This window comes from Electrona antarctica (assembly GCF_951216825.1).
Source record: "Electrona antarctica genome assembly, chromosome: 2".
Taxonomy (NCBI): Eukaryota; Metazoa; Chordata; class Actinopteri; order Myctophiformes; family Myctophidae; genus Electrona; species Electrona antarctica.
The window spans coordinates 8,934,208-8,948,283 of record NC_136807.1 but is presented as its reverse complement, the minus strand read 5'-3'; the positions used below and the strand labels follow the sequence as shown (position 1 = coordinate 8,948,283).

Genomic DNA, 14,076 nt, shown 5'->3' with positions numbered 1-14,076 from the left:
CCCACCTACAGAGCGAGTGGGACTGGGACAGTATGTCGCACAGATCTCCAAAGTGTGGTTAACAGAGAGGGAAATGACTGAGGCTGAGCAGTGAGCACACAAAGTGCAATAAATGCGATGCTATAGTTCCCTCTGCAAAGGTTGTTGCAACTTGTACCACGTCCACATTGAGGAAACATCTCAAAATCAATATGCCTACACGAGTCCACAACTCACGAGAATAATCTAGGCACATCGCGTTTGTGAGCCATGCGGAAAGCCGTGCCCGCTCTCCCGCAGCTCCACCACAGCCGGCGGGGGACGATCTGATGCAAGGCTGGTTTACTTTCCCCAGGCTAGTAACGTAATAGAAAATAAAAACTACTAACATCTACACAGCTTTTCATTAGGCCGCGGCGTATTGTACAACTGTTGTTAATGGTGAACGCCAATGACTCGACGTCTTTCTGTCTGATATTTTATGAATCACGTTAACTATAGAGCCAAATCAATTTGTCTGCACTTATTTTGTACAACTTATAAGCAACTCAACTGCTTTTGATTTGGCTCTAAATTAATCGCGTGACTGTTGAGAGCCCAGCGTTTAGGTGCATATAGATTGATTACTTTATAAACAGTTTGCAGAAAAAAGCACAGGACAGTAAGTTCAATACAAGGTCTGCTAAGAGGATTTTATAATCCAAGAAAGCACTATGGCTTGTTTCCATTAGGGTAAGGGGTCCTTCATATTAAATTAATCTGAACATTAAAGACAACATTTGTCATCACAACAATATAATTATTGCAATGTGTACTGTATATTTAATATACAGTACAAATTGCAATATACAGTACAAATTGCAACAATGATATTGTTGTGGTGGCTAGCTGCTGGTGGTGGTGGTGGTGGTGAAGTTTAAATAATAGTGCCACCTCATAATTGTAAAGTGCATTTTCAATAATTGAATTAATTAATTTGTGTTTATTATGTACTTGGTTAGGTTAGTTATAATATAAGCATAATCTATGTCAGAAAAAAGGGGTAGAAAATAATATTAGGATCCGTTAAGGGAACCGTTAGGAACCGGAACCGTTAAGAGGGATCCGGGAAGGATCCGGAACCGTTAAAATAGGGACGACACTCTACCTTTCTTGTCTTTCTTCTCCTCCTCCATGTCTCCGGCCCCCAGCAGTGTGAAGATGATCCCAGTCTGCGAGTTGACCCCAACAGCCGTTACAAGCATCTTCCCTGATCCTTCCATCACATGGGTTCCTAATGTGCGCACGCACGCACGCACGCACGCACGCACGCACGCACGCACGCACGCACGCACGCACACACACACACACGGAGATATGGAAATGAAGATTGTCAAGAACTCCCAGCTTTAAAGCTGTGATCTGTAGGTTTTATGTCCAAGGTAATTGCAACTGTTACAAACAAAGTTCGTACCTGGGTCTCACTCTTGGGAGACCAAACATCCATTGCTTTTCCAAGAGGGAAAATCCCTGCTTGGCCATTGGTGCCTAAGGCAGTATTACTTGTCCAACACAGAACCAGCGTCTATAGAATGTCTCAATGAAAGAGTAAGGAGACCACCTCCGACCACTGCAGATTGTATTAACATACTCTGCCATACAGATTGATTTAAATAAAGATGTATACATTCAAATAAGTTCCATATTGAAGCTTAAGGCAAGAACTTTGAGCATTTGATCCCAATTGGAGTCTGAAAAGGCATTGATGAAATTCAGGTCACGCATGTTTTTCTTTTTCTGTCTTCACGCGTGTATGCATCCATATAATAGTGTTGTTTAAAGGATGCTATGAAGTGTTAAGATTGCTTCAGATCAATGAAAGAGTCGTCTTGCAACTGAAAATCAAAACACGACATGTTTGTTTCTTCATTTTAAACCAAATTTAAAATGCATTACAGTATATCCTGTCGCTCTACAAATAAACATAAATAAATATAAATAAATAAATAAATAAATAAATAAATAAATAAATAAATAAATAAATAAATACAAATAAATAAATACAAATAAATAAATACAAATAAATAAAAAATAAATAACAAATAAATAAATAAATAAATAAATAAATAAATAAATAATAAATAATAAATAATAAATAATAAATAATAAATAATAAATAATAAATACTGAAACACTAAAATAATAGGTTATTAACAGACGGACCCGGTCGTGCAACTAAGTATAAATTAGACCTAACCCCAATATAAACTTGTAAAGTAGCCTACTGCCAATTCCAAACCATGTATGTACTACATTTGTTTGCTAAGAAATATAATAAATTTTCAATTGTATTCAATATATACTGCAGTGTACACAGCAAGCCCCCATCCACATAGCAAAATCTTCAATTTGATTAAAGAAGAAAAAAAGGAAAAGATGAAAAGAATAAAAGTAAAATAAAAAACTGTAACACCTTTATCATATATTTATTTTCGTCTATGGTGTGATGTATAACCATAAAGAGTCATTGTAGCTGTGATTGCTGTACACTACAGTGGGTGGTACAATCCTCATGGCTGGAACTGATATCCCTTAATAATAGCATTGAAAAAGAAAAACATTTACAAAATGTGACATTATTTAACTGTTTTGGTGTAACACTTAATCCTATTATTTGTCCGGAAGAACATGGTGGATATTAAGCATAGCTCTTGAGGAATCATATTCCCATGGGAGCGCTATTCTTTTTAAATGAGAGGCGAGGCTTGTGTTATGATGGGTTTCAACAAGGTGATGTGTGTGTTAGAAAGACATGCCCTTGTTGCATTTCCACCCATAATGAGGAAAGAGAGGAATAGAAAAGCCCCACAAACCACAAAGCCATTGCTTAATATCAACAGCAGTTCCTATACCACGATATGGTTCATCTCAAAATGCCAACAAATAAGTATTGTGACTACAACATGTTATAATGTATCAAAATATAACTCCTTTATTTAGATGAAGCATTGTGCGTTCTCACTACGTTTAAACAAGTGACACAGAGGCACTTGCTCTGACACTACTCGCCACTTCTTTCACCGATGCTTGTGGTTTTTGCTTGGCAGTGCTCTGCCAGCCTCATCCTTCTCTCTCTGACTTTGTCCGTGACTACTAACTACTACCATACATAAATATAGATACTACAGCACTCAAAGTGGAGCCGCAACAACTATAAACCAATTTAGCTTTAGGCACCAGTTGGCCACGATTATTTTAAAATAAGTTTCTTCTTTGCTAAAGATAGAACAGTGGAGGGAGACAGGAAGAAGAGCGAGCATGGACGACATGTGAACTGATCTCGGGCCAGATTCGAAAACCAGGACGTTACAATTAGGTTTTAAGCTCATAACCGTTTGAATGAACTATACTAGGGTGCTTCTGTTTCGTGTTTGTTGTTGTTGCTTCTTAACCCATTTTGTCCTGAGATCAGATTCTAAAAATGTCTGTTTGAAAATGACAGTTTTCTGAAATAGCAATGTTTCTGTCAGTGGTTCTTCAATTTTTCAAAAATAGCAGACCTACAAGCTCATAGCGCGCCACTCGGTGGCACGCTATGAGCTTGTAGATCTGCTATTTTTCAATAGCTAAAGCATAACATAATGCTAACACCAAAAGGTTCCCGCCCAAAGTGGGTTAACCTTCGGTTGCACTGCACCGCTGCGTCGCTGGAACTCATAAATACTTTGGTCACCTTCCTGTGTTTTTCTCCCACCGGGGGAAGAGATCCAATTAGAGCCACACACAACAGACCTCCATTATATTCCCATTAATTACAGCACTCCATCACACACAGGGAGGAGCGCCTCCCGCTCAGGATCCTCCAAACAGCACTCTGGAGCAATGTGTCTCAACCTGTAGGTCACCACATGTTATCACAGGATAACAGACCACTAGTACAAAGTAAAGTATTGCAAAGTAGTCATTTAAAGGGGGTGTATAAGAAGTATTAATAAGCTATTATGTTTGTTTAGCAACAGGGGGACTTCTCGTCTCTCACCCATTTTGGGCGGGAACCCCTTTTGGTGTTTTAAACATTATGTTATAATTTAGCTATTGAAATATAGCAGATCTAAAAGCTCATAGCGCGCCACCGAGTGGCGCGCTACGAGCTTGTAGGTCTGCTATTTTTTGAAAAATCGTGAAAATATTTATTTCAGAAAACTGGAGGATTTAGAAGATTTTTTTTAAATTTCGAGATCAGGCCTAAATGGGTAAACAGAACAGACATAAACAGAACAGACATTTTCAGGTCGGGATACCAATTTTATCAGGGGAGACAGACAGACAGGCAACTCATACTACACCCAATATTTAGAATAAGCAAGGGAAATCTGAATTGACGGACAAATTGGAACTGGAAGACTATAAAATTGAAGCTGTTGAATGATCTGTGTTGGGTATTCTCTCCTGATTGGATACAATTGGTATCCTGACTTGAAAATGTATTTTTCACCCTATAACAGGTCCATTTGGTTTCATTTGTACACTCATTGGGAGTTAAATGAACACTAAGGGTTTGACTGTGTAGGTGTGTCTGTGTCCTGTTCTGTGTCGTTGGATGATTACGCTGAGATTGAGTCTAATGGACGCGTGACCTGGTGCTACTCAGGAAGCCGAGCAGGACCCGCAATCCTATTAGCTCTGTCAGCCCCGCTGCTTCTCTCAAGACAGCCAATGAGATTTCCCATACCTCCGTGCACACACACACAAGCACACGTGCCTGTGTGTGTGTGTGTGTGTGTGTGTGTGTGTGTGTGTGTGTGTGTGTGTGTGTGTGTGTGTGTGTGTGTGTGTGTGCGTGCGTGCCACGGCACCCGCAAAGGCGCACACTCTCATCGGACACTGACGTCACGCAATGAGCGCGCATTCATATAGCGACAGAATGTACAAACAGGTGCGTAGACGGTCGGTTGATATCAATATTTACACTGCAAGTCAATATACAAGCACCCTGAAGCATTATCTACTGTATATGGAACACGGCCATGTCATATGCACAACGTCCAGAAATATTTGATATACTTCCCCCCAGCCACAACAGACCTGGTGGCACCAGTGGGGTACCAGGCTGTAACATGATTAGGGTATCCACAGCAACTCACCAGACAACAACATGGGGTCTTTGTCCACAGATTTGCTGACTTGGTCCGACTCCCCTGTCAGCGAGCTCTCATCGATCTTGAGGTCGTTTCCCTGGATCAGTATTCCGTCAGCGGGCAGCAGGTCGCCTGGGAGGTGGAGGCAGGAGACACAATATCGGAGCGGGATCATGTATGGCACAGAACGGAACGACCGACATTGTACTGAAACTTTGCAGTGCATCTGCAAAAAACATGGAGGATTATCAAGCCAATGTTTAACCATTAATTGCGTGCGTGCGTGCGTGCGTGCGTGCGTGCGTGCGTGCGTGCGTGCGTGCGTGCGTGCGTGCGTGCGTGCGTGCGTGCGTGCATGCGTGCGTGCGTGCGTGCGTGCCCCGGCTACAGAACCTAACTTTAAAGCCCTCCCTTTTTCTAGAGAACACATCATTGAAGCTCCCCGTGTTTAAATACCTCCTTTTCACAAGTCTCCGCTTTTGAGGCTCAGCGATCAGTCAATATCATTTCGCTAACCCTAGTGCATTTACATTGATATTTTTGTTGTTGTATTAATGTTCATTCATGTTCTCTAAATGAATGAAACTGGGAGTATTTATTTGACACTGACCATATTTGACTTGGGCCACGTCGCCCACCACCAGGTCGGCCACGGGGATCTGGATGACCGTGCCATTACGCACCACGGCGAAGCGCTGCTCCTGCTCGATGCGGTTCTGGAGCCCGCGGAACTGCTTCTCTTTACTCCAGTCATTGAAGGCCGTCACCAGCACCACGCAAATGACCGACAGCAAAATGGCCGCCCCTTCGATCCAGCCGGCCTCCGCCTCGCCCTCGTCCTCGCCTCCAGACTCCACCTCTCCACACACTGGCCCGAGGTTGAGGGTTGCAGGCAGGGAGTAAGGATAAAAACACAAATTATTATTTGTGACATATTCAAAGTCAGCCTTTTTTCTTTCTTTTTTAAAAAATATAAATACCTCCCTAAATGTTCTCTTTAGACAGTTAATATCCGGTATTGAAGATATAGGCTAACTGAATTGAAGCAGGACTCATTCCGGCCGTTTTGGTGGTGATTTGGATTTTTCTAACTTGGGACAGCTCCCCAGAACCTCTTATGGTAAGGTTCATAGGCTACAAAACCATTGGTCATCCTTATTAAGCATTTCTGTTGTGGTGAGAGTGGTCTCTCTCAGCTTAAGAAAATGTGTTCAACGCAAGCACGCACGCACGCACGCACGCACGCACGCACGCACGCACGCACACACACACACACACACACACACACACACACACACACACACACACACACACACACATTAATTAATTAATGTACACATATTAACTGTGTTCAATGGCTTTCTTGTCGCCAAACTTCAACAGCACCGTCTATGCCAAGGCAGATGGAAGCTGTCTCAAGAAGTTTATCATGGCCCATCAACATTTTGAGACTGTTTTCTGATAGGCAGGGTTGTTTGGGTGGGAGCGGAAGGGAGCGGCACTCCCTCTCTGCTAAAAATAGGATTTTGGTTTCAGTCAATGACTTCAGTTACTTATATGAAAAGGAAAAATGACATTATCTCTGCAGTTGTCTCCAGAGGGCTGTAAAATGGAACAGTCTCTTCTACCGGTCGGCAGTCTCACATTTTCCCTGCGGAAATAACATGAGCTGTGCGATACTGGTTTAGTATCTCGGGCAGCTTTGAAACTTAACTCCATTAATGTTGTTGTTGTTGGTTATGAAAAAAATAGAGGGGAAAAAACATCCCTTTTGAACAAACAATAGCAGATGTGAAGCTGTCAAATTTAAACTTGAACTAATTTGAACTTCAGCTGCTTTCATCATCAGTCACCACTTTACGGACACTGTCACATACTGTAGTAAATATGATTGATTTACAACTTGATGTTTAGGGTTATAGTGCTTGCTCTGTCCAGCGAAAAGTCACTATTGAGAAAAGCCAGTCTCTCTTTAATTAATGAAGTATTGTGTTATTTACAATGTTATGCTTTCTGCAGAGTAATTAAATATCTTCGAATACAGTTATTTTGTCTCAGACCTAGTCACTGATTATTATTATTATTTATTTTTTCTTTGTCCTTTTTCGTTTTTTGTTTGTATGTTTTGTTTTTGTTTTGTCTTGTTTTTGTTTTGTTATGCTTGTTTTGTTTTTGTCTTGTTTTTGTTTTTTTGTTTGTATTTTTCATCCTTTTATAGCTATGCTGAATATTAAAAGGGCTGGCATTATAAGCTGAGGCTTCTGCCAAACACTTCCTTTTGGTCAACAAAAAATACCCTGAATACATTGTATAAGGTGTGTTTATTTTAAATGACCAATAAACTTGAACTTGAAACTGACATGTGAAGTACTACACTTTTTGAAAAAGATGCCATCATCATGGACATAAAGTGAACAGTAATAGCATGTCTTTAAAAATGCATTCCACTTGAGAAAGATGTATCGACCCATCTAAGGAACGAGACGCACGTTCCTGTAAACTGGAAGTACTGTAGTGCTACAACATTAAGCAGAGTAATGAAAACGCAAGGAGACACATTATCAGGGATAGATTTATGTCTAGTCTAGATCATAGACTGTAAAAAAATATGGACAAAGCGTTCTCCGGGTCTGATATGGACGTAAGATGAAGCCTGTCAGTCCTTGAATTGTAAATCGCCATCTTTCTAGATCCGTTTGGGCCTAGCTGGCCATTGGCTGGCCCAGACAACGAGGCGGGACTTCCCCCCTTCTTCTTCGTTGGTTTTTATTTTGACTCGAGCGGGGGGTGGATCCCGATCATAGACTGTAAAGGTAGCCACGCCCCTCAGAACATACTTGACTTTATGGTCATTTCTTTATAAATGGGACCATCATTTTCCAAAAAGAATATTATGACATGAGAAATGAGACTTTAAACTAGTGACTGGAAGCAGAAAGTATTCATGACCATGTTTATTAAGGTAATACAGTCTAGGTGAAGTTGGGCCCAAATACATGGACCTCTATGGAGCTATGGGGTTTTTTGGCACCACAACAGGCCATTATATGAACTTTCAGGAAGTCAGGATTTCCTACTGGCTTCAGACACTATTGGCTTCTCTGCCCCCCTGGTCTAGATCTGCGAAAGTTGAGTTCTGAGGGGATCTGCAGTTGAAAGGTATTTCTTATTCTAGGCTCAATGTTGTGCCACACGTCCCTTTGAAATGCACACATAACTTTATATTCACACATTTTGTTTTTCACCAGAAGGCACGATGTTGCGATGTCGTTGGGTATTTTTCCAGTCATATAAGTTTGCATTAATGTTGTATATTTGGCATTCTTCCATTTGCATGGACGTTTGCACTTCATATATTATGGATGCATTTCATGTAATTGTATGTGCTCTTCTTCCCTGAAAAGTGCACACTGCATCCAAATTTAATGTTTATGAAGCTACGTGGGGCAACGTAGCCATTTTGCGGATAACCCAAGCAGTTTTCAAAAGCTTCCGCTTACCCGTCTGAAAATGTGTAGAAATGTATCAATTTCCCCACTTCCGTTAACCCATTTTGGGGCGGGAACCCCTTTTGGTGTTAGCTATTGAAAAATAGCAGATCTACAAGCTCATAGTGCGCCACCGAGTGGCGCGCTACGAGCTTGTAGGTCTGCTATTTTTGAAAAATCGAAGAACCACTGACATAGAAACATAGCTTTTTCAGAAAGCTGTCAGGATGTAGAAGATATTTTTAGAATCTGATCTCAGGTCAAAATGGGTTAAAGGGCCCTAACGTATGCCATGCCTTACCCGCATATCGCGGGTTTAGAACCTTCCACTATCCGTAAACGGCATCTTGTGGCCACGCAAACCAACTGTACATTTTGCCGACTCTTCTATTTGCGGGTGGAGGTGTGTTCGTGGGCGTGTTGACACGCTTTCCTTAGGATTGCTATCTTGCCCACAGAGGTTTAGGGACAGCGGAAAGCGCCTACTCAAATCACCCGCAATGCGATTATATATTCTTTCAGAGGAACGTTTTTCAGAAAACTGTCAGGATTTAGAAGGCATTTGTAGAATCGTCCTCAGGTCTAAATGCATGGGTTAATGATTAAATAAATGTTGACGTGACAGACTTACAATCGCTCTCTTCGCCTGGCGGCTGATAGAAGGAGAGGCCGAGGGAGATGATGGCCGCGATCTCCAGGATGATGAGCGTCACGTCCTGCAGAGCCTCCCACACCAGCTCCAGGAAGGACTTGGGCTTCTTTGGTGGAATGAAGTTCTGTCCAAACACCTGCGTGCGTTTCTCCAGTTCGGCAATATTGTCGGAGAGGCCTTGTTGGAGAAGAAATACAAATTTAAATAATAGGAAAGGGCGCTCTTATCATCATACATAATTTATCATCATACATTACATTCCGTGCTCAGCCAATCAAATCATCACAAATGTCTTTCCGGCCAATCACTTTTGGCGTCGTCACTATTCTGGACCTCACTTTTTATCCTCAATATCTGTGTGTATGTGTGTCCCAAGTCTCTGTGTGTGTGTGTGTGTACGTCTTTAATTCACGTAACTCGAGAACCGTTCGCCCCACCACCGTTCGCCCCACCACAAGGGGTGCAGTCTGTGGATGATGTACGATCAAGAGCGCCCCTCACTTTACATGGGGGTGATTTTTTGTATTGAATTGGATAGAGACAATGAAGGGACAATATATTGTATATATATTTTCTATGTTTTAAAATTAACTCACTTGCCACCAAGATCGTCTTTTGACAGATATACTATATGTTTAATAAATAGGCTAGCCTTTGTTTTGTGGTTTTCATTTTTTGGGGAAAAATGAACGGCCTTTGGATCGGTGGAACCACAAAATCGCCGCCACTGCTATGCCCGATTGGGGCCAGAAATAGAGGCCTACAAGCTCACAATGCATCACAATGTGACGCGCTGTGAGCTTGTAAATCTGCTCTTCTTCGTGCTCTAATGTCTCTGAATGAAATAAAATATATAGATTGTCACACACCATCAACAATTCATTGTTGCCCGAGAATATCCTATACCGAGGATCTGTATCAGCCCAAGCTGTATACTTTCACACTGATGGTATGGCAAATAAACAATAACGAAAAATACACTCACTGGTGAATATTTCACATTAATATACTTTATGACTCATTCATATTGGTTTTAGCATTGATTTGTGGTGCGGAAGCTTCAACAGCTTGACCATGTTCTGTACAGAGGCCGGACTCATGGAGTCTGTTGTGGAGAGACGCACACATAATAAGATGCGGGCCATAATGGACAATGTGAGTCATCCTCTCCACAAAATCTTGGCAGACCAGAAAAGTGGTCGCAAGGATCTGTTCCATTATTTGACGTGTATAAGAACAAACGATTCAAGAACACTTTTGTACCAACAACAATCAGGGTCTTTAACTCCACCGCCAGCCGCTAGGCTTATGAACTGGACTATTGGCTTTCCAGCTTTTAGTTTTTACTTATTTTTGTGAGATTTAGATTTAGAAGACAATGCGAAATGGCGGAAAATCTATCCTGCCACAAATGGGCGTGGCCTATATTGGGAGATGCGTCATGAGCCAAAGGAAACCTGGGCCTGCCCCAAAGTTATTTGTGCAGCCGCGCCTGGCAGCCGGCGAAAACTACAGTTCTCAACAGAGTAAAAGCGGCCATGTCTTTCCGGCACCCCAGAGCTTCTATTTTGAAGGAATCCCGGCACTGATTGTGAACCCCTTTTGGTGTTTTAAACATTATGTTATAATTTAGCTATTGAAAAATAGCAGATCTACAAGCTCACAGCTTGTAGGTGTATCCTCTTTCAATGCATGGCCTTCAATTTGAGGATGAAGTAGAAAATAATCTGTGAAATCACACATACTGGTACAGTATAATAATAAATTGACGTGATGCCTTCTAGTCACAACATGTGACCACCTCTGACTGTAGCAACTGTTCAATATCCATTTTTTTTAAATTTCATAAACTAAGTAAGTTAAATTTTATCTGAAACAGAACTGAATGATTCTAAACCATTTAATGGATTTCCAAAACTGATTCTGGAATATTTCATAATACTCACTCAGTGTCAGTGACACTGAGATCAGCAAGTGTTTTTTTCTTTTTTTTTTGTTAAACTATATTTGCAGCATACGACGATGAAACTTGATGTCCCATACTATGAAAATCTAAGTGAAGAATGTGAGACCAATTCAAGACCAAATTCAATCATCATTCTTGCCCTGATGAAGACCTGTTGGGTCGAAACATGTTGGCAGTTGCCTTTTAATCAATAAAGGCATTCCTCATTTTTTAACCTTGTGTGCCCGGATCCTTCTCTCTTTTTATTTCTCTTTTCTCTTTTTCTCACCTTATATGTGATGTTTGATGTTTTCACCTTTACTGTATACCGTATACAGGTCAGTATACGGTATACTGACCTGACGAAGATCTATTAAGATCGAAACGTTGTCGTTTGTAAAGTTTGTAAAGTTATTCTTTACCAAAAGAATGGTGTGCGGGCCCTGCTACCTCCTTCCATGATTCCCTTATTGGCCCTGCACCCACTTTCGAGGTGCGTGTAAATAGGTATGCTCTGAAATATTCACACACTGAAAAATATGCTTCCAATATTGAATTCACATTATTCACACGTTTTGGTCATAATACTGCAGACACTAGACCTTATAGGCACTATAAGACACCAGTCTTTCTGAATGACTTGAGCGCCTTCGTGGTAAAATGTCTATGAAATATTCATCACAAAAATTGTCATAAAAGAATAATTACAATGAAAAATGATTCCACCAAATTCACTTTCACTGTACAGGTTCAGTAGAGTGTGACACTTTAACAATGCAACACACGATTAGGAAAAGAGCACAAAAACATGTCAGTGTTGTACGCAGTACGCTGAATGGTATGTCTCAGTTTATCATATTTGTCCTTTGACTCTGACGATAACCCCAATTAAGTCCCATTAGTGGACATACAGCATTTTAATCAAGGTTGACCTTGTCGTAGAACGGCTGAATTGTGAATACAGATTTCTGTATATAGGCTCCTGGAAGCTCCACAGGCTGACATATCAGTCTAAGAACACTGACACAGACGCTGGGGCCCCCGTCTCAGTTGAGTGAGGTGGATGTGCAGGGTGCGGAGTGGCACAGATGGCAAAGACAGTGTGTGTCTGCCTCCCTGTAGGGCGTGTGCTCTCTCACACGCACCAGCGCAGACGGCCGAACACTCCCAGCAGCCCATCCTTCTGCCAAACGTAACCTGCTGCTCCTGTCCTGGCAACCTCCCCATCACTCTCTGTTCCCTCCATCTCTCCTCGTCCAATACAGTGTTGTTTTCGTCGACTAAAACAAGACGAAAAATGTTCGTCGACTACCTGTTTTCACTGACGAAAACTAAATGGAAACTAAATGAGAACTAAGCTATGGTGACTAAAACTAAGACTAAATATACTGACAATTTCGTCAACAAATAAAAACTAGACTAAAATGTTAAGAAGGGACTAGTGGAGAAGAGATCCAGTATAAGTCATTTTACAATTAGTTGCATGCTGAAAATAGCCGATCTGTGGGCTTGTAGATCAGCTATTTTCAGCAAGTGTAAAATCAGTCATTACGATGGCACCAAGGCCCGCCAAAATACATTTTAGTCGACTAAATCAACTATAGATTTAGTCGACTAAAATCGTATGATATTTAGTCGACTAAAACTAAACTAAACACTAAAACATTCCAGGTGACTAAAATGTGACTAAAACTAAATGAAAGCTATTCAAGAGACTATGACTAAAACTAAAATCAAAATGTGCCGCCAAAAACAACACTGGTCCAATAACAACAGAGGGGCCAGTCTCTTCATTTACGACGTGTTCACGTCGCTATTCTCGTGCATATGTACGTTGCAGCACATAAGTGCTCTATTACACTTCTATGGTATACGCACACATCCTGGACAAGCCCAGCTCACTTCCTCTTAGTTGCCATGGCAGTGACTGCATTCGAAAAGAATTACAGGTAATGTTACATCCTGAGGTTTTTGGGGCACTTTACATAACAAGTTATGCAACAATCCCCACCTTTTCAAAACAAGCCAACACAGGATTATACCCACGTAACTATAAAAATAGCTTTGCACGTTCTGTAGCATTTAGGAAGACTCATTGTTGCATATGGGAGTAAACATTCCGTTCATGCCATCTCAGAACCTGTCATTCAAATCAATGGCAACATTCACGAAAATCACCACTTAAAAATATATTTTTTTAACCCTTTTTTTAAGATATTTTTTGTGGCTTTCGCCTTTATTTTTATTTTATTTTTTGTAGAGGGATAGAATCACAGTAGGCTGACAGGAAACGGGGAGAGAGATGGGGGGTGACATGCAGTGAAGGCCGTTGGGATCGGGAGTCGAACCCGCTGCACACTGCCAGACTGGATTGCCAGCCAAGGTGCCTGGACCGCTGAGCCACGGCCCAGGCCTTTTAACCCTTTTTAGTCGTTATGCCAATTCATTCGTCCCCAGACTCCCCACACATTTCTTTTGTGTTGTATCCTCCTGGCTCACCCGTCAGTGAGGAGTCCCCACCGGGTGGACATCCTACCATGCTACTCCTACAGTGAGGAGTCCCCACCGGGAGGACATCCTACCATGCTACTCCAGCGAGGAGTCCCCACCGGGAGGACATCCTACCATGCTACTCCAGTGAGGAGTCCCCACCGGGAGGACATCCTACCATGCTACTCCTACAGTGAAGAGTCCCCACCGGGACGACATCCTACCATGCTACTCCAGTGAGGAGTCCCCACCGGGAGGACATCCTACCATGCTACTCCTACCGCCCAACACTCCCTGCTGACAGATGCAATCACAGCCCGTAGGTTCAGCGACAAATATAATATCCCCTCTTTGATTTTACTTCAAAGGTGCTTTGCTCTGATTTAAAAAAAGGAAAACTTAACA

The 14,076-nt window shown here is 41.7% G+C and overlaps 1 protein-coding gene across 4 annotated transcripts in view; it reads right to left on the bottom strand.

Annotated features, from left to right (window-relative positions):
- LOC306943380 (plasma membrane calcium-transporting ATPase 3-like) overlaps window positions 1-14,076 on the bottom strand; it is a gene marked incomplete at its 5' end in the record, with an annotated part of 44,129 nt that overhangs the window by 28,979 nt on the left and 1,074 nt on the right. For all 4 annotated transcript variants that reach the window (XM_079529665.1, XM_079529667.1, XM_079529666.1 and 1 more), the window contains 4 exons: window positions 1,127-1,252; window positions 5,103-5,228; window positions 5,707-5,964; window positions 9,216-9,413. In XM_079529665.1, the coding sequence (XP_079385791.1) occupies window positions 1,127-1,252; window positions 5,103-5,228; window positions 5,707-5,964; window positions 9,216-9,413 (708 nt within the window). The remainder of the gene's footprint in view (window positions 1-1,126; window positions 1,253-5,102; window positions 5,229-5,706; window positions 5,965-9,215; window positions 9,414-14,076) is intronic.